The sequence below is a fragment of the Megachile rotundata genome, chromosome 10 (assembly GCF_050947335.1).
Source record: "Megachile rotundata isolate GNS110a chromosome 10, iyMegRotu1, whole genome shotgun sequence".
Taxonomy (NCBI): Eukaryota; Metazoa; Arthropoda; class Insecta; order Hymenoptera; family Megachilidae; genus Megachile; species Megachile rotundata.
In genome coordinates this window covers 7,544,276-7,568,395 of record NC_134992.1, presented here as the reverse complement: position 1 = coordinate 7,568,395, position 24,120 = coordinate 7,544,276, and the positions used below count along the sequence as shown (strand labels likewise).

General features: G+C 32.1%; 1 protein-coding gene across 1 annotated transcript; it reads right to left on the bottom strand.

Moving 5' to 3' along the window:
- Positions 1-16,349: 16,349 nt before the first annotated feature.
- LOC100877629 (ataxin-10) lies at positions 16,350-22,718 on the bottom strand. Its single transcript, XM_012289591.2, has 6 exons — positions 22,291-22,718; positions 21,755-22,216; positions 21,159-21,670; positions 20,884-21,101; positions 18,184-18,247; positions 16,350-18,063 (listed from the first exon to the last, which is right to left on the bottom strand). The coding sequence occupies exons 1-6, from the start codon at positions 22,404-22,406 to the stop codon at positions 17,876-17,878; spliced, it is 1,560 nt and encodes a 519-aa protein (XP_012144981.1). The 5' UTR covers positions 22,407-22,718; the 3' UTR covers positions 16,350-17,875.
- Positions 22,719-24,120: the final 1,402 nt, after the last annotated feature.

Below are 24,120 nucleotides of genomic sequence, written 5' to 3'. Positions count from 1 at the left end.
GAAGAATTGAAGAATTGAAGAATTGAAGAATCGAAGAATTGAAGAATTGAAAAATTTTAGATTTGGAATATTGATAAATTTCACAATTTTAGGAGTTGAGATTTAAAAATTTGAAAATTGAAAAATTGAAAAATTGAAAGAGTGAAGAATTGGAGAATTGCAAAAATTAAAAAATTGAAGAATTGAAAGAGTGAAGAATTGGAGAATTGCAAAAATTAAAAAATTGAAAAGTTTGGCAATTGGAAGATTGAAAAATTGAGGAATTGAAGAGTGAAAAATTGAAAATTTGAGAACTGGAAAATTTGATAAATAGAAAACAAGAAAATTTCGGTATTTATAAATCTATAAATCAGAAAACTTAAAACCTTGAAAATATAAAGATTAACTAAAAAATTTCCTTCAATCAATAAGACTTGAAAATTAGAAAATTTCTAACTTTGTAACTCTTAGCAATTAAATAATCTTCCAATTTGAATCTTCCTTCAAATTACACAAACACATCACTCTTCCTCAAAACCACCCTCTTCCCACAAAACATCTGTTCAAAAACCTCTTCCAGCGTCACAAGATCACACTACATCTCCGCATACCATACCAACTCAAATTCCAACTTTCATCTCCCGAAAACCAGTCCAAAATAAAAGCAACCGAAGAAAATTAATCCTTGAAAACATCGATATCTTCCATCGTTGTTATCCAAACCGTAACAGCCAGCAAGCACAGGATGTTCGCGATTAACCATGAAGAGCTAAAGCCAGCAAAGGTCGTAACGAAGGTTTCTCGTTAATTAGCGTTCGCTGTGTTCGGTTGATCGGTTAAACGAGCATCCCGAGATAAATCGGTCCGACTTTCCGACTGAAACCGGTAGTTAAACGCCGACAGCATCGCGATTAATACAATTCATCGAACTTTCTTGTTCTCCCGCAACGTGAACGCGTGTTTCATTGATAGACTATTCGAATGTTGCAAGTTTTCGAACATTGATGCGTCGTGATTCATACGAGTTCGCAGTTCCAGACTGTTCTTCGCGATATCATTATCTGGAATCAAACTACCTGCTCCCAGAATAGCTTCATCGTCGTGCCACTTTTTCTTCTCGAGAGGTTCTTGCTGCGGGCACCTCTTACCTGTTAAATGCTGCCTTTCAATTTTTCTGATCGTCCTGAAACGTTGACTTCGTGATTGTTGGTTGGGATCACTAGTTTTCTCAGATTTAGTATAACTTTATATTTAACGGGACGTAGACATTTGTGGAGTTGGAGGGCTGAAGTTTCTGAGACGTGGATTGTGAATTATGGAAAATTTGGGATTTGGAAAGTTAGAGAAATGTGGGTTAAGAAATGAGGAAGTTTGTGGATTTGAGAAGTTGATTTTTATTAATTTTGCACTGTGGAATGTGGAAATTTGTGAATTAGCAAAAGTGGCGTTTTTGAAATGTGGATTCTGAATTATAGAAATTTGTGGTTTTGGGAAGTAAGTGTTTCTGGAATTTGGATTGTGGAGTGTGAAAATTTGTGGATTTGAGAAGTTAACCCTCATAAATTTTGCATTGTGAAATGTGGAAATTTGGGAATTAGCAAAACCACAGTTTCTGAAACGTGGATTGTGGATTATGGAAATTTGTGAGTCAGCAAAGCTAGCGTTTCAAAAATGTGGATTATGGATTTTAGAAACTAGCCTTTCTGGAATTAGGATTATGAAAGGAAGAAATTTATGAATTTGCGAAGTTAGAATTTGTAAAATTTCACAAACTGAGAGTTGGAAATGTTGAGACTAGGTGATGGACTAGTTTGGAAATTTGCACATTTTTTTTTATGAAAGCATTACCACATTTTTTCATCACAAATTTCATACAACTTCTTTTTCAGAGTAACTTCTTTAGTTTCAAAAATCACCCAAAATCCTGAATACTCCAAAGCAAAAGTTTTGCACTTCGGTTGCTAGTCACTGTTTATCACAAAACTCAATAGACTTCTTTTGACAAAGACCTAGCCTCTCATTTACAAAATCACTCAAACTCGTCTAAGATCTCAAACAATCTCAATCTCCAAATGTTCAAGTAGTCAAAAGCTTGAGTACACTTCACTTAAGCATTCACTTGAATTGTCAGCATCAGTCATGTCATAAACACGTCAAACTGCTTTTGTTGACTTAAGACCCAGCTTCTCATCTGCAAAATCACTCAAACTCGTCTAAGATCTCAAACAAACTCAGTCTCCAAATGTTCAAGTACTCAAAAGCTAAGATTCACTTGAGTCACCATCAGTCACAAACACGTTACACTTCTTTTGATGAATTGAGACCTAGCTTCTCATCTGCAAAATCACTCAAAGTCGTCTAAGATCTCAAACAAACTCAGTCTCCAAATGTTCAAGTACTCAAAAGCTAAAATACTTGAATTGTCACCATTAGTCTTATCAGAAACACATCAGATTTCTTTTGATTAATTAAGACCTAACTTTTCATTTCAAACTTCAACTCCACATATTCAGATAATAAAAAGCTGAAATCCGCTTGAATTACTCATCACTGTCAGTTCCACTCGTCATAAAACTCAAATTTCTTCTATAAACTGAGATTCAGCTTCTCTTCTCAAAAATCACCCATCTCACATTTCAATTCTCAATTGTTCAAATATGCGAAAGCTAAAATCTTTAATTACTTTTCGTCCACTTGTCACAAAATCCACCAAGATTCTTCTATAAACTGAGACTTAGCTTTTCTTCTCAAAAATCACCCATCTCACATCTCAAATCCTACGTTTTCAATTATTCAAGAGCTAAGATCTTCAATTACTTTTCGTCCATTTGTCATAAAATCCACCAAGTTTCTTCTATAAACTGAGACCCAGCTTCTCTTCTCAAAAATCACCCATTTCACATCTCAAATCTTACATCTTCAAATATTCAAAAGTTAAAATCTTGAATTACTTTTTGTTCACTTGTCACAAACTGCACCAAGTTTCTTCTATAAACTGAGACCCAGCTTCTCTTCTCAAAGATCACCCATTTCACATCTCAAATCCCAAATGTTCAAATATTCAAAAGCTAAGATCTTGAATCACTTTTTGTCCACTTGTCACAAAATCCACCAAATTTCTTCTACAAACTGAGACTTAGCGTTTCTTCCCAAAGACCCATTTTCCGTCTCAAAATCCACACGTTCAAATATTCAGAAGCTTCCACTTGAATGTCACTATCGATTCACTTATTCATCACCATCTATTCTCTTCATACTTCCATGAACCAAATTCAAAACTCTTCATACTTCCATGAACCTAGCTTTTCCTTTTCAAAGCAGCACACCCAAACCTTGGATTGCCCAAATGAAAACCAAAAGTAGCCAAACCTTGAACTGCCCAAAATCTCACTGGAATGAGCACTTGTTAAAAATGTAAGACAGAGTTTGCCGGGTTGCCGATGAAATTAAGCGCGAGAAGACCGCGTGATAATTGGCCCGGGTGGGTTCCCGGCCACCGTTTCTTTGATAACAGGTTCTCCGGTTTCGGATGTTCTACTATACTACCATACTACTATAGCATCGTGTTGGTATCGCGCATGCGTTCGTCCTTACGCGACAGGAACGTCTCCTCTCGCGGAGAGGTCGTAAAGATAATGCCCACATGCCAACGGGCAAACAGACCAGAACGTGAAAATTCATCCGAACTCTATTCGGTACGAAGAAGAGAGGGAGACAGAGAGATGTTTCGGACGATTAATTAATTCGCCGGCTGCATCTGAACAGGCCATCATGTGGGCTTTCGACTACCGTCCCGTTACGCCCTTCGCGAGGATTCAGCAGCCGAAAAGGCCGGCTTAGCCTTTCGGCCTCGAAGCGATTAGCTCGGCTCGTATGATCTGTTTATTTGCCAGATCGTTTATCGGTTATGATAAGCTCGCGGAGATTCAACACGCTGCGGTTTAATTTCGTTGGGTAATTACACCGGCGGCAACTTCTGATGGCCGAGTAATCGGATCACTTTGAACATATGTATATACACGGTGTTCGATATTCGCTCGGATGAAATCGATCGTGTTATCGGTGGATGAACGGTTCATTTATCGAACTGATTAACTGCATGCAATGAGAGTTACTTTCTCTTTGTGAGTGTCTTGTTTGAAACTGATGGCAGAGGATTTGTGAAAACTCGTGATCGGTATGATGATTTGTGAGGGGTTATTGATTTTCAATATCTTAGATGTTGGATGTATTTAGAATAATTAAATTGTGGTAGAATCATCTGTTAGTAAGAAACAATTATTCTTGTATGGAATAAGGTTAGGTTGTACTTGAATAAAAATAATTCAAGTTGAATGAAAAGACTTAACGTATTGTAAACCAACCTAACCTCAAATTATTTCAGTTCTTAGTTATCTTAATTGCTTAAGTTGAATGAGAAGGCTTAACGTATTGTAACCTAACCTAACCTCAAATTATTTCAATTCTTCTTAGTTAGCTTAAAGTCGCCTAACAATCTAATATGATCTTAAATTCTAACTTTATAATACAACTTACTTAATCAACGTTTACAGAATCTCATCGTAATTTAGATTAATTCTAATTTAACCTAACCTTTAGTAACCTAGTCTTAATTTAACGTAACTTAACTGAACCTAGTCCTAATCAAACTTAGTTCAACTTACCTAACCTAACATAACTAAACTTAACGTAGCTCTAATTTAACCTAACCTTAGTTTTGCTCCAATATAACCTGACACAAATCATTCTACTCCTACTTAACCTAACTTAAGTAAATATAAAATTTCATCAATTAAAATCTAATTATTCCTGATCGAAATTAAAATCGTATTAAAAATTTAAGTAATATTGTAACAAAGTTATGAACATATCGCCAAATATAAATAATTACATAAAGTTCACTAGTTAAAAAATTCTAAATATTTTCATTATTCTGAATGAGACAACAAAAAAAAGACAACAATCAATTAAAGAGTGATATTTAAAAGTTTCACAGCACTCATGTCATTTTTAAGATACACACTTCCTACTTGTAAATTGACTTGTTCGAAATGTATTCGAAAATTTAATTAGACGCTTAAATTGCCGGGTGAACGTTCAATCTCATATAAATCAAATATACCGCTGGACAGCATGTAATTAGCGACTCATTAACGATGTTAGTTTATTGGCCTAGTTGTTACGAAGTTAGCTATTACCAGTTCCGATTGCTTCATAGTTTCTTGCCTATTGACTCGAATAAAACGAAATTGATTTCGTTTCTCTAATTCCATCCTGTTGGATAGTTGAAAATTTGTTTATCTTCCGCCATTTCTGCATTTTTAATTTAGTAGTTTTTTAGTTTGCAAGTTATTAAATTTTATAGTTTTTAATTTGGATAGTTTCTAAATTCTTAAATTCTCAAATTCTCAAATGACTAAATTCTCAAATTTTCAAATTTGCAAATTCTCAAATTTCCAAATTCTCAAATTCTCAGACTCTCAAATTCTCAAATTCTCAAATTCTCAAATTCTCAAATTCTCAAATTCACAAATTCACAAATTCTCAAATTTTCAAATTTTCAAATTTGCAAATTTCCAAGTGCTCAAATTTCCAAACTCTCAAATTTCCAAAATTTCAAATTTCCAAACTCTCAAATTTCCAAACTCTTAAATTTCCAAACTCTCAAATTTCCAAACTCTCAAATTTCCAAACACTCAAATTTCCAAACTCTCAAATTTCCAAATTCTCAAATTTCCAAACTCTCAAATTTCAAAAATTTCAAATTTCCAAACTCTCAAATTTCCAAACTCTCAAATTTCCAAACACTCAAATTTCCAAACACTCAAATTTCCAAACTCTCAAATTTCCAAACTCTCAAAATTCCAAACTCTCAAATTTCCAAACTCTCAAATTTCCATACTCTCAAATTTCAAAACTCTCAAATTTCCAAACACTCAAATTTCCAAAATTTCAAATTTCCAAACTCTCAAATTTCCAACCTCTCAAATTTCCAAACTCTCACATTTCCAAACTCTCAAATTTCCAAATTCCCAAATTCCCTAATCCTCAACCTCCCACTCTTCTAAAATTCTCACTCTCCCTAATCCTCAACCTCCCACTCTTCTAAAATTCTCACTCTCCCAAATCCTCAAACTTCCACATTACCAACTCCTCAAGTTCCCAAATCTCCAACTTCTAAATCCCCCCTTGTCAAACACCCAAAGTCCCCAAACTTCAAATACTCAACCTCCAAAATTCCCACCCATAAAAATTCTCAAAATTCTCAAAATCCCACATGCCCATCCCAAAAATATCCAACCCCAAAAATCTCTCCCCAAACTTCTACCAATCCCAGAATTCAACCCGTTGACACACATCATCCTCCTATTTCCACTCCTTTCCAAGGAAGCCACCACCCAATTACATAAATAAATCAGTATCTCCTGTCAAAAACATGAGTCAGCGGTAGTTAACCCTGTCTGTTCTACGAAAAGCCATTCTGGTCTCCAATTATAGTACACTCTGTGGATAATGGTATCGTGGTAATGTGGTCAGCCAATGACATCTGCATTCCTTCCAAGGGCAACCATCCGGGCAGTAAACTGTATCTCGATAGAAGAATTTTGGGTAACGCTAGTAGTAAAAGCTCGTGTGTTTAGCAGGAAAGTTCCAGAGCCAGTCAGTCGTCGGCCGCCATAAAATCGTGAAAGTTAAAGTGTCTGCACTCACGTTTGGCCTTAGGATTTCGATCGTCGTTCGCAGGATCGTGGAAAAGGTAGGAGAAAGAAAATGTGCTGCGTCTAATCGTGAACGTAAACAGAGAGAATCTTGCATCCAACCGCATGGGCCACGAAATGTGTTTTAACGACTGCCGCACACGGTGCACGAGCCATAAATGTTGCGCCGACCCGGGGATTCGTGTAATAGCCACTAAAAGCAGCCCTCGGCCCTTTATGGACCGTAAAAGCACGGATATTTGGAACGACCAAACTTTTCGGGCCAACGGCTCTTGATCGGGGGTGACTCGTTTTCGATGATGATCATCATACTTAATTCAATCGGAGGCTTCAACTTTTGTAGATTCAAGAGATATTTGATTATGTAATTGTTTGTTTGATGGTAATTGGAAAATTTAGGACAAATTTTTGTTTATGTTAGTGTTTATAGTCGCATCAACCACTATTTGGGTTATTAGCGACTCAGTTTACAGTTGTTAGTGATTCAGTTTACAGTTTGATATATAGTCTGGTGTCCTTCAAAAAGTTGAGTAGGTTCTGTGTTGTTTTATCATCCTTCAGATTGTCATTCCATGTCGGTTTTATATTGTATTTCTGTCTGTCGGTAGCATACTTTGCGCATTGGATGATGAGGTGGTCCACCGTTATGTTGACCTTACATAGGTCGCAGATTGGGGGTTCCTCAATTATTAATAATAATTAAGAATTAATCTCTTAGTAGTGGCTTTCACGACTATTTGTATGAAGGACCACTATAGTGGCTTTCGCGAATGTCATCAACATATGCTAGAAGACATGGCGCCACTACAGTGGTTCACTCTGCTGGTTTGGGACTATTCAAAGGAACTATTAGAATTTAGTAATTGAGAAACTTGGAGGATTACAAATTTAGTACTTTGTAAATTTGGGACTCTGAAATCGGTAAATTAGGACATTGGGAATTTAGAAATTTAGTACTTTGCAAGTTTGGGACTCTGAAATCGGTAAATTAGGAAATTGGGAATTTAGAAATTTAGTACTCTGCAAATTTGGGACTCTGAAATCGGTAAATTAGGAAATTGGGAATTTAGAAGATCGGTACTTTGCAAGTTTGGGATTCTGAAATCGGTAACTTAGAAAATGGGGAATTTAGAAATTTAGTACTCTGCAAATTTGGGACTCTGAAATCGGTAAATTAGGAAATTGGGAATTTAGAAGATCGGTACTTTGCAAGTTTGGGATTCTGAAATCAGTAACTTAGAAAATTGGGAATTAAGAAATTTAGTACTCTGCAAATTTGGGACTCTGAAATCGGTAAATTAGGAAATTGGGAATTTAGAAGATTGGTACTTTGCAAGTTTGGGACTCTGATATCGGTAACTTAGAAAATTGGGAATTACGAAATTTAGTACTTTGCAAGTTTGGGACTCTGAAATCGGTAACTTAGGAAATTGGGAATTCAGAAATTTAGTACTTTGCAAGTTTGGGACTCTGAAATCGGTAACATAGAAAATTGGGAATTTAGAAGATCGGTACTTTGCAAGTTTGGGATTCTAAAATCGGTAACTTAGAAAATTGGGAATTTAGAAATTTCGTACTTTACAAATTTGGGTTTGTGAAATTAGTTATTTAGGAATAGGGAAATTTAAAAATGCAGTACATGAAGATTTGGGATAAATAGAAAGTAACGCCAAAAGGTACCGTGCAAGCACCTCTTTACACTAGTATACGATATTGGAAACATTTAGAAATGACATATTTTGTGAATTTGCAAGAAACATAAATTATCAAAATTAAAGTATATCATAACTTTGGAAAAAATAAATTAATCATGAAAAACTTTATTCCAATGTACTCCCGTAGAGAACAGCATTGTGAATAAAGAACTATGTCGTACAGAGATGCAGCGCCATGTAAAGTTCACATATGTCCAAGAGGTTAGGTTAGCAAGTTTCAGTTTAGTATTGACCACTAAAATGCTAGATACTTAATTTCATAGAATTTCTTAGACTTCAGTGCTTTCTTGTACTTTTGAATTCAATAACATTAGCTCTAACCTTCAAATTTTCCTATATTGCTCAATCTTCGTATTCGTCCATCTTACCAAATCTCCAACCTCTACATTGCAAAATCTCTGAACTCCCAAAACTTCAAAAGCTTCTAAATACCTAATACGATATACCTAAATTATTCAATAGATACCTAAATTATTCTCTAAAGAACTGAAGTTGATGTTTCGAAAGAGACCCACCTCCGTCTCCACTCAGTTATGCCATCATTTGAGCTTCTAATTTAACTTTTACGACTAGTACGATTAAGTATCAGCGTGTAGAACGATTCGATTCCGTGGTCGATCGATGTAAGCCATGCATACAAGGGTACAGGAAATATATTGCGGTGTCGGCTCTTTCAGAGAAGTTTCGCGTAGGCGCACAGGTTTCAGAAGGGATCCACGACTTATTAGGCACCGACATACACTCAATTCGCAACCTCTATTAACACAGCCTCGCTGATTTACCTTACCGCCTCTATACACCCCATTTGCAACGCCGGTTTTCCACATTCTACTCAATTTCCGGCCGCTACGCTAATTGAATCGTTCGAAAGCCTACCGATTTGCATCGACATCGCGTTTTTCTCGGGCTCCAATCGAACGACCGCTCTGCTCAAAGACTTTGTGTGATGAAACAGATAAACCCACGAATTATAAGGACAGCGCGAGTTTATGGCTACGAGCGAGCTTGTTTGTTTCACTTTTATTAGAAACGGTTAGTTGGTGTATATGAGATCACTTTTCTGGTCACCGTTTCTTTAGTTGAGATTTTTAGTTAGTTCATAGATAGGGAATTTTTATTGAATACGTAAATTGTTGTTGAATGTTAGAATCGTTGGATATAGAAATTATTGTTGATATTAAATTTATAAATTAAATATAGTAAATTGGTATTATTATTTAATTAATAAATTGTTGTTGAGTGTGACATATTACTGTGAATGTTAAATTGATTATTTGTAAGAAATTGTTATTAGTACTAAATTGATGAATTATTATTAAATGTGACATATCACTGTTACTATTAAATTGGCGAATTACTATTAAACACAAGAAATTGCTATTGCTATTAAATTGACAAATTGTTATTAAATATAATAAATTACTATTACTATTAAATTGATGAACTGTTATTAAATGTGACATATCACTGTTACTATTAAATTGGTAAATTACTATTAAATACAAGAAATTGCTATTACTATTAAATTGGAAAATTATTATTAAATATAACAAATTACTATTACTATTAAATTCATTAATTATTATAAAATGTATCATATCTCTGTTACTATTAAATATAAAAAATTGCTATTACTATTAAATTGACAAATTGTTATTAAATATAACAAATTACTATTACTATTAAATTGATGAATTATTATAAAATGTATCATATCTCTGTTACTATTAAATTGATAAAATACTATTAAATATAAAAAATTGCTATTACTATTAAATTGATAAATTGTTATTAAATATAACAAATTACTATTACTATTAAATTGATGAATTATTATAAAATGTATCATAACACTGTTACTATTAAATTGGTAAATTACTATTAAATATAACAAATTACTATTACTATTAAATTGATGAATTATTATTAAATGTAACAAACTACTATTCTATCAAATTAGTAAATTATTACTAAACATAACAAACTATTATTATTATAAACTTGTTAAAATATAGAATATTACAATTATTATTAAAAAAATGCAAAACTCAATAAAAAATTACCACAAAATACTAATCTTGTTATGTAACGTTATAAATTGAACGAAAATGGAATATCAATGAATAACAAATGTAACAACTGTACCAATCGAAAAGTCAAAATTAACGGATTATTATATCAAGTTTCCAAATTTAGCGCATTGTCACGATAAAATAAGATGGAAAGAATCTGTAGCCATTATAAGTTGGCCGATCTTATCGGCGTGCTTTCACGCTTCGTCCGTCAGAGTCTATGAATATTAATTAGCAAGGATGTCGAATGAAAAATCGTCGACCTGATCAATACGATATTCCAGGCTGAAATCGGATACTATGTGAACCATAACCAGTCCTTTAATATATTCTAAACCAGTGATGGGCAGCACAAGTACCCGACCGAAAGCTCACGGGCAATGGTGAGCACGGTCTGTGCAGATATAATTTTACATTTTCAAATTGATGTAATTAATAGTTTCAAATTTAGGAATTTGCAGAAATAGAAATTTTGAGGTTTTGACTTTGAAATTTAATTATTTTGAGGATTCAGATTGGGTGATTTACAAGTTTGGGAATTTGGGAATTGGGGAAATTGGGGAATTGGGAAATTGGGGAAATTGGGGAAATTGGGGAAATTGGGGAAATTGGAATTAGAAATTTGGCAACTTGGGCATTTAGGGAGTTGGGAAATTGAGAATTTAGGGAAATGGGAAATTGAGAATTTGGGAATTTAGGGAAATGGGAAATTGGGACTTTGGGGGTTTAGGGAAATGGAAAATTGGGACTTTGGGGGTTTAGGGAATTGGGAATTTGAGAATATTGGAATTTAAGGAATTGGGAAATTAAGAAATTGGGAATTTGGGGAATTGGGAATTTGAGGAATTGGGAATTTGAGGAATTCGGAATTTGGGGAATTGGGAATTTGGGAAATTGGGGATTTGGGGAATTTTGAATTTGAGAGACATGGAATTTTAGGAGGTTTGGAATTTGGGAAATTTGGAATTTGGGAGATTTGGAATTTGGATGATTTGAAATTTGGGAAATTTGGAATTTGGGAAATTTGGAATATAGGAGATTTGGAATTTGGAAGATTTGGAATTTGGGAAATTTGGAATTTGGGAAATTGAAAATTTGTAAATTTGGAATTCGTTAATTTGATAATCCAGAAGTTAAATAATTAAAAAATTCAACCCCCAGATCTCGTCTAATATTCATCCATCAAAATTAATTCACCAAATTAAAGAACGTCCCAATTAAAAAATTCATTAATCCCCAAATTTATAAACATGGTAATTCAGCAATCTGCCCATACAAAATTTTTTCAATCCAACAATTTGCAAATTAGATTCCCAAAACTTGTAACACAATAACAAATTTCGCTCCGGCATTTCCCTTTTCCTGCAGCGCCGATGAAATTTACGAAAGAATAATTACGCGACACAATTAACCCCGCGTATAATTAGCTGATAAATTTCAGCGTTAATTGCCGGTCATTATGGTCGCTCGAGATTAATCGTCCACGATCGCTTGATATTTAAATTAAAAGCAATCTCCCGGGGTTCGTGCGAGGCAGCGGTGTGTCTCCTCGAATATTATATTACATTCCTCCTGGTGAGCTTCGAAAAAAATTTCAACAGTGTTACTTGGCGAAACGAATTGATTCACGAACAAGGATTATTGCCGTGGAAGGAGTTCTTGGTTATTGTCGGTTTAATTTCTGTCTTCACGGTTGTTAGTCGCTTTATTAAATCCGTTTCGTTAAAGAGACTGTTTGAATGAAACACCATGAGGAGTATTAAAAATATTTTATTTCGAATGACTTTATTAAGTCGTGTCTTTTTAATAGCCGGATTTTATTTCTGTCTTCAAAATGGCGAAATGGTTCATCAATATTTCTATTTAGGTTATGTTACACGTTTAGGTTATGTTGATACGACTTATATAACCACGATGTATTATGATATATTGCCACGTATTAAATTGTTAATCTTTGAAGATTTTTAGTAAAATTAGATTTTTAAATAATAAAAATATAATGTTACAGTGAATAAAAGTAAGAATGATATAAATCATATGATGGATTAATTTGATGTAATTTAAATTAAATTATACTATAATTAAACTGTGGTATATTAAACTACATTGAATTAAATTAAATTATGTTACAATTTAATTATGCAAAATTAAATTACATGAACATAAATTAAATTATGCTACAATTTAACGGTTCTAAAGTAAATTACATTAAACTAAAATAAATTATGCTATAATTAAATTATATCAAATTAAATTACATGAACATAAATTAAATTATACCAAATTAAATTACATGAAAATAAACTAAATTATTACTACAATTGAACTGTACTAAATTAAATTACATTAAGCCAAATTAAATTATACTATAATTTAACTATACTAAATTAAATTACATTAAACAAAATTACATTTTGCTACAATTAAGTTATACTAAATTAAATTATATTACAACTAAATTACACCAAATTATATTAACATAGAAATAAATTAAATTATACCACAGTTGAATCAAAAATTAAATTAAATTAAACTAAATTACCATTGAAAATGACAGCACAATTTTGGTATCATAAAAGTATTATTATTAACAAAATAAAATTTGACTATATGATCCATATAAAATATTACAATCATAGCAATCTAACCAAACTCTATATTTTACGTTCTGTACTTTCTTACTAATAAATAAGAGTGATATGTTAACAACACTCATTACTAATTCTTCATTAGACTATTTGCACAAATCATACACCACAGAATTGTTAATCAATTTGATTTGTTTGTTCGAGTAAATCAGTTCGAATTTCACGTTTCACCGAGCAAAATCAGTATCAATCGAATTAGTCGATTAACCAACGTGTCGCAACGTTATAATGAATGATAATGAAACACAAAGTGGAAAGAACTCGATACAATTCTTTACGCACAATAGACTATAAATCAACGAACTGTTGGCTAGTCTCGATTAGATCGTGAATCACGTTCTGTATTGATAGAAACGTATCATTACGTTTTATAATGCGTTTACACTGCGTGACTCACGTTGAGCGAATTTCCATCGCGATAGATATCGATTCGATTTCTATTCGATTCGGAAACGCTATCGTCGACATCGACGGATGTTCATAAATAACGTTGCTGGTATTTTATAGGACAAGAAAATATGGGGGTGTTTGAAAACTGTAATTATAATTGAATTATGCAGGGAATTGAAATTTGTCTTATACGGTAATTGCGAGATATGGCAATTAACCTATAATTGTATATTATTTAAAATAATAGTTAGACGTAAGTTATGTTTCGTTGAAATTGGAGAATAATTGAAAAACATGATTTATTAAACTTTGTGGTAGACTTTTAGAGAACTAGAATTTTTTAAAATGATTTTTAGTAAGTTAATGAAATACGTGGATGGAATTCATGATTATACATATACTTGTTAGCTATTTCAACTTGTTAGTTATTTCAACTAAGCTTGTAATTATAATAAATAAAGAATGTTAAATTGGTATTATTTTGTTATTAAGTTTATAATGTATTGAATATTAAAAATAGTTTATTGTAAATTGTTAAAAATTATTAAAGGATTCAGTAGTGCAAGTCAATGTATGGTGAGTCTCGTGGTTCCTCCATTTCCCATAATGCCACAAGGACGAGGTCACATGAAATCTTTCACCAAATCTAACTTAAAATTTAGATAATTTTTTAGTTACAAATTTATCTACTTTCTAATTTATAAATGTTCACGTTCATGAATATTCCTAGCTTCAAATTTTTATTCAAACATCTTAATTTTTCCATTTTTAAATTAGCAAAGTTTTATATTTTCCAATTTTTAAAATTACAAATTTTTATATTTTCAAATTTTCAACTACCCAAATTCCTAAATTTTACAAATTCTCAAACTTGTAAATTTTAAAATCCCAACATTGTTGGATTAAAAAATCATGTGTATATGTATAATAATATACATATGTACACATACACATTAACAGATAATAGTATACATATGTATAATATTAAATAAAATTTGTCCTTTTCTCTCAATAAAATACACATGTACATGCACACATGAGTGGGTAATAGATGAGGGTATACATATGTGTAATAATATTAAAATTTTTACTTTTAATAAAATATACATGTATATAAATATTAATGTGTATGTGTATTAATTGCATGTGTGTGTTTATATGGTATATGTATAAATGCATGTATATGTGTGTGTGTATGTATACATATGAGTATTGTATATGTAAGTTTGAATATATGTATATTAATATATATGTATGTGTGAATATATGTATATGAGAATATATGCATGTGTGAATATGTGTATATGAGAATATGTGTGCATGTGAATATATGTATATGAATATATGTGCATGTGTGAATATATGTATATGAGAATATATGTGTATGTGAATATATGTATATGAGTATATATGCATGTGTGAATATATGTATATGAGAATATATGCATGTGTGAATATGTGTATATGAGAATATATGCATGTGTGAATATGTGTATATGAGTATATATGCATGTGTGAATATGTGTATATGAGAATATATGTGAATGTGAATATATGTATATGAGTATATATGCATGTGTGAATATGTGTATATGAGAATATATGTGTATGTGAATATATGTATATGAGAATATATGCATGTGTGAATATATGTATATGAGAATATATGCATGTGTGAATATGTGTATATGAGAATATATGTGTATGTGAATATATGTATATGAATATATGTGCATGTGTGAATATATGTATATGAGTATATGTATATGTATGCGTGAATATACAATGAATTCAATACAATGAATATACAGTGAATATACACACAATTCGTGTAAATCGAATTTAGACGATAGAACGCGTAAGCGTGCACGGCTGCATTAGCGATTGCTAATAGACCGTGAACCCGTGGCAGCTTTTATTGTATCGTAAATCACTAGACCACGAATGCAGATATAATGCCTCTTTACGCAATACGATATCATATTTCACGTAATGGTACCTATCGTGTACTATAATTGTAGGCTTATTTTACAGCCGACACACGCCACGAGAGACACATTTGCAATCGGCCTAACTCGAATAATTATTACGACTAACTCTCGATAAAGAGATCAACTGATACACCTTATCCTATGAACTATCGACACACGAGGCAGTAAATAGCGATATAATTAACGTGGCTCGCGATCATGCATCTGTTCGAATGATCTGGATCGTAGAAAGCGATCCTCGTTACTGAACTATCGTCGTTTCTTTCGGTTGAAAGAGAAACTGACGTTATGAGCCGAGGAATTTATGATCGTGGATTATTTCTTTATTTTGGCGAGGTTTCTTTTTGATGCGAGTTTAATTTGGTTTATGGTATGAATTAGAAATATTTGTGGGGGTTTGAGAATTTGGAAATTTGAATTTAGTGATTTGGGGATTTGGAGATTTTAGAATTTGGGTATTTAGGAATTTGATAATTTTGGAATTGGAAATTTAGGAGTTCGGATGTTTAGAAATTTGATAATTTTGAATTTGGAAATTTTAGAATTTGGGTATTTAGAAATTTGATAATTTTGGAATTGGAAATTTTGAAATTGGAAATATAGAAATTCGGATTTTTAGAAATTTGACAATTTTGAAATTTGAATATTAAAAAATTTGACAATTTCAAATTTCACAATTTGAGTACATCATGATTAATATTTTAAAAATTAAGAATTCTGAATATTTAGAAATTTTACAATTTAAAGACTTGCAATTTACATTAAAAAATTCAGAAGCTTGGAAATCTAGAAACCCAGTAATTTGAAGATTTAAATAATTATGGAATTTGACAGGTTAACACATTTTTCTTTCATTTTTATTTCCGTATTTATTTTTCATTAACAGACAGTCTTAACACTGATCTAAGATGAATAAATATTCTGTATCTTCGAAGTACATATGTGGTATATGAACTTGCAGTATCTACCTCTATATCAGTGCAGTGTTCAAGAAGTGATGTATCATAACAAGCATTACACACATGATTCACTTTTTATCAGTCATTTCTACTGAATTCAATGTATTCAAAAGTCATAGACATAACATACCATGATCATCTTAATTAAATTTAAATCGTATTCGACAAATAAGTGTATTTAATTTAATTTTAAATACCATGATCAAAATACATTTATATATATCAATTGTTGAATATAAAGAATTTGTGGGAAAATAATTTCATTTTCTAAATTATTTTTTGCTACTCTTTCTACATAATTTTGTAAGCATAATTGTAAAAATGTAAGAACAATTGCAAAAATATTATAAATGTAATGTAGAACAATATGTTACAAATTAAAATAATGATTAAATTATGAAATTATGATTCTCTTTTTAACATCACAAAATGAAAAAACTTTCCCACAATTATCAAAAAACGTACTAATAAAACTTAGAAAACGTATGTAAATATATTTTTATGCGACATAACAATGAAATGCAATAATTAATTTAATTATAAATTTGAAAGCAATGAATGCACATGAATGAAATATCACAAAAAAGGAACTAGTATCGTTCGTTGGTTTCGATAAAAAATAATTAAAAATCGACAGTATTAAAAACATTACTGTTAAAAATAATCTTACTTTCTCAATAACCCTAGAGTGAGCATATGTGGTTTCACAGACCACTACAGTAATTATATATTGCATTATTTACTCATTTGCATTACATTTAATTTGCAATGTTTATTATCTTTTTTCTGATTATTCTGATATATTATTCGTTAATTATCTGATTGAAAATAGTTTAGCTTTCATTATGTTAGAATGTGTAGTAGACTCTTGTTATTTCGCCATAAATAGTACAATCGCAAATTATTGAAATTGGCAATATAGGAAGAGTTCCTTCTGTGCAGCATTTGTAAGTTTCAATATTTAAAATTAAACAATTTCAATATCCTTAATTTCAATACTTAACTATTTTTAAGTCAAAAAACCTAAAAATTTTTCAATTTCTAATTTGCAAATCAGCAAATTCTTCACCTCGAAACTTTTCAAATTTGAAAATTTCTGAATGTCAAAATTCACAAATCTGACAACTACAAAATACTGATGCCCATAAATATTAACTTTCACCGAAGAATTTCATTTAAAAAATTTCTAAATTTTGAAGGATATAAATTCGAAAATTTAGAAGTTCTCGTATTTATTAAACAATGCCTGCTCTAGGATTAAACGAAGACAAAATATATTAATTATGTGACCCAGCCTCGCAACACACGTATAACATCGCACCATCTCCAAGATAAATAATAAGTCGAAAAAAAAATAAAAGCATCAGTCGTATTTTCCACATCATAGTCTCTGTTCGTGGATTTAATCGCGAGGCAGAGGTATGATACCGATTTTCTTTCCTTCTTCGTCCTCGTTCAAAGTCAAACCCATCTCCTGCAGCACGCTGCTCTCCACGATTCCTACTCTCGTGCAATTCTGGATGATCTCTTGATTTTCAAGATTGTTCTCGCATAAATTCCGCAGAGCCAGTATCGTCCATTGCATTATAACTGCAAGCGTGAAATTGAATCGCGCCGGGATACGGCGTCGATCCCCGTTAATTAGTTGAAATATGAATCATCGGCGTGATCACAATAAACGATTAATTAAACACACGGCGTTCAACTTACGTGGATTCTTCGCGTCTATATTGCAGCAGTCCAGGAGCAGAGGCAAGGCGTCCATTTCGCGAAGCTGAAAATATGGAACGTCGTTGAGAAGTTACGCGTCGTATAAAATCGCGAGATTACCGCCGTAAATATTCGAATAAAACCGACGCGAATCAAGTCGTGAACGTCGGATCTCTTTCTTTCGGTTCTAGAAAAGATCCAGTCTTAGTAACACTCGTGATGAAAAACGTACACAAAAACGCAAGGTTCTATGTATATCACAAATTTAAAGAGAAAATTCCCATTTGGCAGACATTTAGAGAACTTCAATAGGAAACTTAAAATTTTTTAATTTGATAAACTGAAAAATTGTAGTTTTATACACTTAAGAACTTGAAAGTCTGAAAATATAAAATTTCAAGAAACAAGATATGAAAATTTACAAGTAAAAATTTTTGACAATTTAAAAGTTTATAAACTTTATAATTTTTTAACTTGAAACTTAGAAATTTTACAAATTAAGAATTTAAGAACATGAAAATTTGAAATGTGGGAACTCAAAAATTTGTAATTAAAAATTAGAAAATAAGATTGAAAAATTCAGTAAACTTTAAATCATAATTTCAGTCAAAAAGAAATATTCCTTGCGCATAAAAATTTCATTAAAATTAAAATTCCGCAGTTGAAAGACTTTCCTTGTTACAAGATTCCTTTCGGGAATACTTTGAAAGGTGAATCGGAAATCGCGGTTCTGCAACAAAAGCATAAATTCAAGTTCGAATTTTATGGGTAATAAATTCGTATAATAATTGCACGACCCCTGACCCCAGATTTTCGATTTCCATATCCATAAAAATAAAATTCTGATGAAGGAAATTTGCATTTGCAAAGTCTCGTCGGTGTAAAACCAGTCACTGTTCGAATTAAATTTGATCGAGAACGACGTTACATTTCGCGAAAGGGTCTCTAAATCCACGGGGTACACGAATCATCGTACATATTCGAAACATTCGAAGCTGACAAGAAGAAGGCCTTGCGAGAAATTTTTTTTGAACGTCGATACCCACGCTCCGAGAAGCGTATAAACATAAAGCCGTACGCACGGAAATTTTATTATAAAGGGCCCGCGGGTACCTGGATTGTATATTAACAGTGTAACGCAAGAGAGCGTCGCATAATTTTACGAGCGATTTACAATTGCTCGCGAAGGACTGTGTTTACTGAATGAAATTTAAGAACACGATCGCCTTCGACACCCTCTTCTTCTTCTTCTTCTCCTTCTTCTTCTTCTTCTTCTTGTTCCAATGTAAAGAAGTATCGTTATGAAAAAAGAAATCGAGGCCTCCCGTGTTCAAACTTCTGTGCGCCAACTGAATGTATCGATAAAATTATTCGAATACTTTCTATTCTGGCGGCTGATAAATTTTTACTCATCGTGATGAGTTTCATATTTTTACATTTTTGGGTTAGGTTACTTACCTTCAAGTTTGGGAAGAATATGGAGGTCTTAAGAAAGACTTAGAGCGATTTTAGGGAGTCTGGATAAAGAATAAGAGAGGGTGAGAACATAGGGAGATCCTAGGATGAAGAGAAGTTAGGGAGAACCTTATGTACCTGGGAAGAACTCGAAGAGAAACTGGAAACTCGACGAGAACCTATAAAGAATCCGAAGAGAACCAGCATCTGAACAGATCCTAGAGAGAATTTAGGAATAGCCTAATAGAGCATAATAATAAGTACTTACAGATCTTAAAAGAATCTATAGAGAACCTAAGAAAATTCTAAATAAAAAACGAACCTGAAGAAAATCTATGAGTCTAGGGAGAATGTAAAGAAACTTAGAATTTAGGGAGGGTCCAGGAATATACTTTGCATCATACCCCATTATGCTTGCATAATTACCCCATTTGAATTACCATTACTTTCGCATATTTCGTACAATATAACGTGAATAAATAATTTCTTCGAAATTCATTTTGGGTTGGAATTCGAACGTACGACAAACCTTTTGCAGGAACCTAATATATTAGCTCGGTATCCGATTGCCGGCTAAATTGCCGCGTCTTCGACCCGGACAGGATACTTAATTTTCCTTTGTTCGGTGAACAGTGCACACGGTGCGAGAACGTTCTCGTTCTTTTGTGCGCGAGAGATGAAATCAATAAGAGGCAATAACGATCACTCGTAAGCCCGTGTACATAATAAAGGGTTAATGAAAAAAAGTTAAAAAGAAAAACCGAGCAACGAGAGAGAGAGAAAGTTATTTCGGGCTTGAACGTTTGTATGTACCACGTTCCCGGTATTTTTTTGCGTGTCAGAGGATGATCTATAGCGCAAAAAGTCTTTGTACTCGGGTGGACGTGATAAATGAACGATCGTCGTTAAGATGCAACAGTATAGGAGAACGAGATCATTATAAAAAAATATTAGATCGATGATCGATTGCTTGTGAATCGTTGAACTTTTTCATTCGACTCGAGGCTTATCCGATGTACCTTGTGTTGTAGTTGCGATTACTACCGCCATGGACCTCGGGGCGCTACTTGTTGGATGAGAAAATGTTCGATGATGATCACTTTGCCGATAGAAGGTAAACAGAATAATACTGCAGTAACGGTATATCAAATGACATTCAACATGAATTTAAATCAGAAATTAAGTCTCCATTTGATCTTAAGTGTCAAGTAATCATAAAGTAGAATAAAATAATACGGTACTTACAAAATCTTGATACTCTTTATTCTTGTATGCCATGTTCCCAATAATTCTAATTAAGCCAGCTTTAAAACCAAAGGCAGGATGACTATGAATATCAGTCTTTGATGTGTCAGTTTTAGATTCACTTTCACCTCCAACTGGTGCTAGATCGCTAAGTTTTTGTAGTGGTGTAAAGTAATTGTTAGACTGTTTTCCAATGGCTTGCATAGATTTCAGTAGATCTGTTAAAACATACTGTTAAACGTCTCACGATGTCCGAACGATTGCAGAGTACTTACAAGTACAATTGACAAGTAGACTTCTGTAGCTCTTTAAAAAGCTGTATTCCTGGGATGATTCACAGGTTAAGATTCCAACAATATCAAGTAGAATCACCACTTCTGTAGGTTCCATTTTATCAACATCGCCATCAGATAATTTCAAAATTAAATCACTTATTTTGCAAAATCTTTCAATTAAAAATTGAATAGTCTCTCTGGTAAATACAGACTTCTCTTTGGATTGGTATACCGACTTTGAGAGTTCATTGTAAATTATTTCTAACAAATACAGTTTATCCTCGATAGTCATATCATCGTATGTATTGTGTAATATATTTGTTTGACACAGTAAAACCAGTAGAGTCTCCTTCGCACTTTCAAGACCTTCTTTAATTGGTTTTAATAACCGTGAGCACAATTGGGCTTTCTCTTGCTCTGTGAAGTTCTTTCCTTCAAATTTTTTGAGAGCATTGTGTATAAACATACACGAAGCTCTTACAAGAGGAACATGATCACAGTGAATTAGATTTCTAGCAACAAACAAAAAATATTGTAAGAATTAATGTAAAACTATAATAAGAGTAATTATATAGGATTACATTAAGTGTACTTACATTATTATGCTTTTCAAGCGAATATCATATAGATACTGAGGTATGTCGTATTGATCTGGGAAAGTAGTTCCCTTATATGCAAACGTAAATAAATTACACAAAAACTGAACGCTTAGCCTTAAAATTTCAATCTCCTCATCTGACAATTCATTAATTTTACAAGTTTTAATAAAATTTAATGTCCACTCAATAACACCTTCATATGGAAAGTGTGCATCAAAAGAATATAAATTAAAAATTTCCTTTAAATTTTCATAATTTGATGCTAAAGCAAGGTACAACTTGTTACAGTGTTTTCCCCTTTCAACATAATTTGATGTATACTCTTTATGTATGTAACTATTGAAACAAGAATTTCCTAAACATTTTAAGCAAGTAATTTTTATATTATTAGGAACAACAGAATCCTCCGTTGTAAGGATCTGTGCTACTTTGGCTAGGACAGGTAAAGCAATTAAGTCCCTGAAATTTGATAATTCATTATATTAACTGTACATTGCGTATTAGTAAAAAATATTATGTGAGATAAATCATACTCTGAATCAACAGCTGTAAATAATTTAGGGTTAAGAATGTTTGACAATTCGTTCCAGTTTCCTTCGGTAAAAGAAGATTCAAGTAAAGGTAACAAATTAATGTGTGCAGTGTTCATCGTGTCGTTATCTATTGTAAATTCATAGCATGTAATGTTGTTTTTATTTAATAAATAAAGAACGTGCTTTTCCACACTTCATAAAATAACCTTATTTACTAAACGTGACAGGAGACATTTTTAAATGGACTGCTACACTGATCAATATAAAACAGTTAACATATATATATGCATATATACAACAAAAAAATATATAAAAATATATTTATCTAATGAAGAATTTGTACAGATTTACAAACTTCACAATTCCGTAGATTGTTTCGGATTTTATAGAAATTCGGGTTTTAAAAAATAGTACCGCTGGCGCCATTTCGTGGCAAATAGTGATACTAATGAAATTGGAAAATACTATTTTTTTAAAGTAAATTACTTTTATATTTAATATAAATTCAAATGAATATTATGGTTTACTGGAAGTATTAAAATTTAAAAAATTGCATTAAGGATCATAAAAATTTATAGAGGGGTCATTTGGCAGCGACCTCTTACTTTTGTATGAACCAATGATATTGTACGTAATATGAAAATGGGAAACAACTCTGTATAATAATAGTAGAGACAAAACTTCGGAAAACTTCAAAATCGAAAGAAAATTTTTTACTATTCTTACATCATTTCCTATATCATCGACAAGATGTATGTAACATAGTGTGCGAACTGTTTTGAACACATAATCAATATCTTCGGACCCTTGGAATATATTCCAAACTGCATATAATCAATATTAATAAATACATAATAAATATATAGTATATTAATCAATCAAAACAGTATTAATTGAATTTTCACGATAATGGAACAGCGTCATCTCTCCAGCGAACAGGATGAACTACATACTTTTGATACTGTAGTTTAATTAGTTCTCTTCTTCCTCCGCTAGACGGCGGTACATAATATAGAAACCCTTAGGGTAAATAGGATTAAAGTCTGAGAATGGTTAAAAATTAATAATTTTGGTAAAGTCAAAACAATTCGAAGTTAATTAGCCTTGCATTCCGATGTAATTCCACTCATATTATAGTCAATTAAATCGATATGAAACCGGACCCAATCAATATGGTAGTTCTAGAATTCTCCTTTACCAAAAGTTGCAATTTCAGCAGACAGTCAATATAAGGTATAATTATAAATTTTATAAAACATATAACAAGGAGACTTTCAAAATACTTACAATATTTTAGACACAGGAACTTAGAACCTTTAAGTTCCCAAATTTTTTAAAATAAGAGTTTCAAATTTAAGATGTTTTAAATGTAGAAAGTTGTATTTCAAAATGAAGTTATACAGTTTCCCACTAGAGGGCTACACAATCGATACGATTGGTGCTGCCATCATAAAGGAGGGAACAGTTGTAACCGTTTTCGAGTAGGTGAAAGTTTAAAATATTTTTGTTGTGATAAAAATGTGATTGTTTAAAGTGTTATACTATTTTTTTAATAAATATTAAGTCACTATTTTATGTGCAACGAATTCCTTATATTTGAACGATCATCACGAGCAAATACGATTGTTAAATAATAAATCAATCAAGTAAGTTCTATTATTACTTTTAACGACGATCGACATTTTTGACCGCGCATTTGTTAAACTCATAATTCAAATTTCAAAAACTATAAAATAATATAATAACTGCTGTCAATTTTTACTTTTTATCTCATGATTTCTTAAAATATTCTTCAACAAATATTTTTCTAATAATTAATTTTCATCACTA

Bases quoted from the DNA above. Each gene is read 5' to 3' on its own strand.
- LOC100877629 (XM_012289591.2), bottom strand. From the start codon at position 22,406: ATGAACACTGCACACATTAATTTGTTACCTTTACTTGAATCTTCTTTT. The intron at 22,217-22,290 runs GTATGATTTATC...ATCAAATTTCAG, and splicing joins TTTACAGCTGTTGATTCAGA to GGACTTAATTGCTTTACCTG. The intron at 21,671-21,754 runs GTAAGTACACTT...GTTTGTTGCTAG, and splicing joins CGCTTGAAAAGCATAATAAT to AAATCTAATTCACTGTGATC.